Here is a 4,473-nt window from a genome sequence, read left to right as displayed (position 1 = left end):
TCCCCCGCCCGTCCCCCGACGACGTCGCGTTGCGTACCGGCCGCTGCGATTCGTCGAATCTAATAATTCGTGGGCGGGCGGGCGACAATAATTCGTGGCCGGCGGGCGCCTGCGCCTGCCCTCGGTGGTACGCGACGCGGCCGAATTCATGCCGCCTTGATTCGCCGCCCACGCCGCCGATTGGTTCCGGATCATGATGGAGTTATGGAAACAATCTGTTCATGCCTGCGCTGTACTGTACGCGACGGAGTTATGAGCAATCTGGACATGCCATGTGCTCTAGTGCACCGTGCCTGTACGTGGTCGGCACGCTCTCCTCTCTTCACGACGCTCAGGGAATGCTACCAGCGAGGTAGAAGTGCGGCCTAGCTACAAGTACATATCCAGGTCTCAGCAGCCATGATCGACATGAGCAGCACGGTGAAAATCGTAACATGAGCAGCAGAGCATGTGGTGGGAGGAGTCAAACAAGCACTGGAGTAGTATAATGAGTGGTAGTGGTAGTGGTAGTTCGCTAATCGCGAAAGGGAAATCTTTTCAGGGCTTGAAACACGCCGTGAGCAGACCGGGTACTGATTGGTTTATACAGGCACCTCACCTTCTAGGTTAGCCTTCCGATCAGGCACTAAGACAAACGGCTTCTTAGATCGACTCCTCTGGTGAGTAGTGACATAAAAATTTCCAAATACTACTGGCCGGAATCCGGGCAGACGATGATGATAGTAAGAAGGTTGGGGGAGCTCAGCTCAGCTCTCCTCGGACCGTGCCGTGCTCGGCTCAACCACGGTTCACGGCGGGCTGAGGAACAGCGCCGGATCGGTGTCGGCGAACACGCCGGCCACCCAGTAGGACCCCAGGTCGCAGCCCGACGGCCACTCGAACGGGCTCGGGTCCGCCAGCTCCTTCCCGCCGGCCTCGTCCGCCACGCCGAGCCCGAGCGCCACCGACGGGTGATCGGTGAAAGCCAGGCCCCCGTTTCTGTCAGCCGCGGGTGGCACGTCGGGCTCGCCGGCCGTGAAAGCGAAGCCCCCGTCTCCGTCCGCCGCGGGTGGCGCGTCAGGCTCGCCGGCCGTGAGAGTGAAGCACCCTTCCTTCGCGGGTGGCGCGTCGGGCTCGCCGGCTGTGAAAGCGAAACACCCGTCCGCCGTAGGGGCTGCGGCGGGATCCTCAGCTGCTGTGACGTCCTCGGTGGCCGCGGCCTCCTTCGTCGTCGCGGCGACGGCGGCTGAGGCGTCGGCGCCGGGCTCAGCCTCGGGCGCCGGGGGCGCGGCCGGCGCGACGCGGCGGCGCTTGGAGTTCTTGGCGCGCTTGGGGCTGGAGGACGAGGACGACGACGAGGAGGAGCTCTTGCGCGAGCCGCCGCCGACGGGGACGTTGCGGAGGGTGCCGCCCTTGGTCCAGTAGCGGCGGCAGGACTTGCAGTAGTGGCGCGGCTGGGAGGTGTTGTAGTTGTTGTAGTAGCAGAACTTGGTGTCCCTGGACTCGCAGCGCGGGCAGGGGTCGCGGTGCGCCTCCCCCTCCGCCGCCGCCGCCGCCCCCACCTCCGCCTGCGCGGTCGCCGACGGCGCCGGGTAGCCCTTGGGCCGGCGCAGGTCGACGGCGCCGGCGAACGGCCGCCGCCCGGGCTCCTGCATGCCACCTACCAACGAGAGCAAAGCTGGCTCCGATCGGTCGGCGGTGGAGGGAAGGAAAGGAACGGACGGACGAGGCGTTTGGTTTGTGTAGCTAGCGAGCGCGAACGTGCGTGGGCGGTGCGGCGGGGTGGGTCTTAAGGGGGCGGGCCGGTGGAGCAGGTCCAGCCGTCCATCTCAAGTGGAGCAGCGTTTTACGGTGCGGCGGCATTTGACGGTGCGGCCGCATGCGTGCGTGAGGTGGCGCCGACTGTTGGGGCGGTGTGGCGGGGGCGCCACCGCCACCTTTGTTTGACCCGCGGCACAGCGCCCGGCGGCAACCACCGCGCGGGCGTACGGGCCTAGTACGACGTAGTATACCACCACGAGCTACTAGCCGCCACCCGAGTGGTCTGGTTTTTTACCCGCTCCCGTGATGAGACGAGACGGGTCGACGCGCGCGGTGCCGTGTCGTGTGCATCCCCCTCCGACGGAGCGCCCCGGTCGCCGGCCGGGCCCCAGGCGCTCGTGCAGCCCACCTCGTGCTCGTGGACCAGCAGCGGTCGTGCGGTGGTTGCGCACAGCGACGGGTCTCCCTCCCCTCGGCACGTAAAGGAACCTCACCGTGGCAGCCACCAGCCAGGCCCAGGAGGGCGCCCCGAGCCCGAGGCGATAAGCGCAAGCGAAATGCCCGCGCACGATCGGGCCGGGGCCCGGCAGGAACGCGTCGAGCCCGTTGCTCCGGGTGCGCGGGCCGGTGACGGGCACCCGCGACCAGTCTGGCCCTCGCGCCCGGCGGCGGACCGAACCGATATGGTGCGTGCGCGCCGGTTGCTCCGGCCTCCGGGCACGGCACGGGACGAGGCAGCCAGCCGCAGCGTGCGCAGAGCGCCGGGATGGGAGGGGCGGTACGGCGGTGCGCCGTGCCGTGCGCGGCCCGCTGGCTCGGAGGCGCGCGTGGGCGTGACGCACCGGCGCGATGGTGCCACGAATCTCTGTTCGCGCCATGGTGCCGCCGTTGCTCGAACCAATCACGGCGCCCAGTGACTGATCCACAGTGTGATTGGTGCCCAGTGACTGATGGACAGATTGACGTTTCTTTTTGGTTCGATCCAAACGGATTGGGTTCCAGTGTCGGAGATTACGGGGTAGAAGAGAAAAGGCATCAGGTGCGAAAAAACACAAAAAGAGGGGTGAACTAGTTCCAAGAGCATCTACAGCCCGGCTCACCGGTCGGACCAACTCGTCGGTGACCGGTTAGTTTTTGTCGCGACCAAATCGGCCTCCTCAAACTACCCTTATACCTTCGGAGTTCGGACTGATCGGCACCTTTAATATGCAGCACATATTAGGCCTCCTTGGATTTAGAGGAAATTAAAACGTAGAAATTAAGAGTAGTGTAGGAATTTGATAGGATGACACTTGTCATCCTAAGAATTGTCTTGCCTCGTTCCTATACAGAAAATGAGCTTTGAGCGGATGTGTACTTTTCTCAAAAAATACAGAAAATGAATAGTATTCTTATGAAAATCATCTGCATGTTTCCTACGAACCGAATGCATCTATAGAATTTTTTTTTGTGCAATTCTTGTTCCTACGTTTTTCTTATGAAAATCCTCCAAACCGAATGAGGTCTTAAGGCAGATGCGAGGCATACATGGGATGAACCTAACACGTCCTACCATGTTGGACCGGCCAATGATGACTTGCGCCTATCCCACCCCGATGTGGCAGCGGACCAGGGAGAGGGCGGCGCGGCGTATGTAGCTTCCTCCCGCCAGTCCAGCGTCTCCGCGATGGTTGATCCGAAGGAATAGCTCCTCGCGACGGTCCTCCGCTGCTTGCTCTCCACAATGGAGACTAACGCACTACGCCTCCGCCGCAAGAACGCGAAGGCGATCCGGCTCAGCATCGACGCGCAACCCCCCTACCGCGGCCGCGGCCTCCCCCTCGGCTAGATCCGGCAATGAGAAAACGACCCCGCCATGGATACCAGGGCCTTGGCGCCGACTGATGAGTGATATGCTTACACTCCTCTGCCCTTTGTTTAAATACTTTAGCTACACGTCAGCTGACTGAGTTTTTAGCTTTTGGGTTAGTCGGTTTTTTTAACTGTTGATGGCTGCTTCAAGATGTGCGCTAGTTGTTTTTTTCCTGTTGTGTGTGTTGTTCTGTATTGGGCTGGACGTTTTTTGATTGACCCCTATTTTGGGTCAGTCGATTTCTTGTTGGGCTGAAGCCTCTTATGTGTTTTCTTATTAGGTTGTTTGTGTGCGTTTTTGCTTTAGTTTTTTGTCGATTTTTATGGGTATATTTTGGATGTTGGGTGAATACAAAATATAAACACGCAAGTAATTTATGTGTATAAATTGCAATTCTGTGAAAAATGCACTACTATGTGCTTATTTCTTACATACTACGAAAATTGTGCAGTTTCATTATAATTGTATTTTATGTGAAAATTCCACTATCATATGCATATTCTTGCATATTATTGAAAGCACAAATTTTTGTATATATTGTGTGTAAATTTTGTTATTTTTTGATTACTTTATAGTTTCTTTCTTCTTAAAGGGTAATATCAATGCAACTAATTCATTCTTACTTAGAAAACTTCATTATTTTGATTTTGTTTTAGTAGTTATTTCATTTTTTCTGAAGGGAAATATCAAAACCACAAATTCATTTTTTCTTACAATACTTTATTATTCTGTTTTTGATTTAGTGTTTGGTTCATTTTTTTATGGTAATACCAGTGTCACTAATTATTTCCTTCTTAGGAAACTTTCTTTTTTTGTGTGTGAGAATTCTAGTGTTGTATACTTATTCTTGCATATTATAAAAAAGTGCAATTTCTGTGTAA

General features: G+C 56.9%; 1 protein-coding gene across 1 annotated transcript; it reads right to left on the bottom strand.

Moving 5' to 3' along the window:
- Positions 1-454: 454 nt before the first annotated feature.
- LOC119301928 (dof zinc finger protein MNB1A-like) lies at positions 455-1,941 on the bottom strand. The gene has a single exon (XM_037578934.1). The coding sequence runs from the start codon at positions 1,632-1,634 to the stop codon at positions 789-791; it is 846 nt and encodes a 281-aa protein (XP_037434831.1). The 5' UTR covers positions 1,635-1,941; the 3' UTR covers positions 455-788.
- Between the last annotated feature and the right edge of the window lie 2,532 nt (positions 1,942-4,473).

Source organism: Triticum dicoccoides, chromosome 5A (assembly GCF_002162155.2).
Source record: "Triticum dicoccoides isolate Atlit2015 ecotype Zavitan chromosome 5A, WEW_v2.0, whole genome shotgun sequence".
Classification (NCBI taxonomy): Eukaryota; Viridiplantae; Streptophyta; class Magnoliopsida; order Poales; family Poaceae; genus Triticum; species Triticum dicoccoides.
This window is presented reverse-complemented; position numbering and strand designations above follow the sequence as displayed.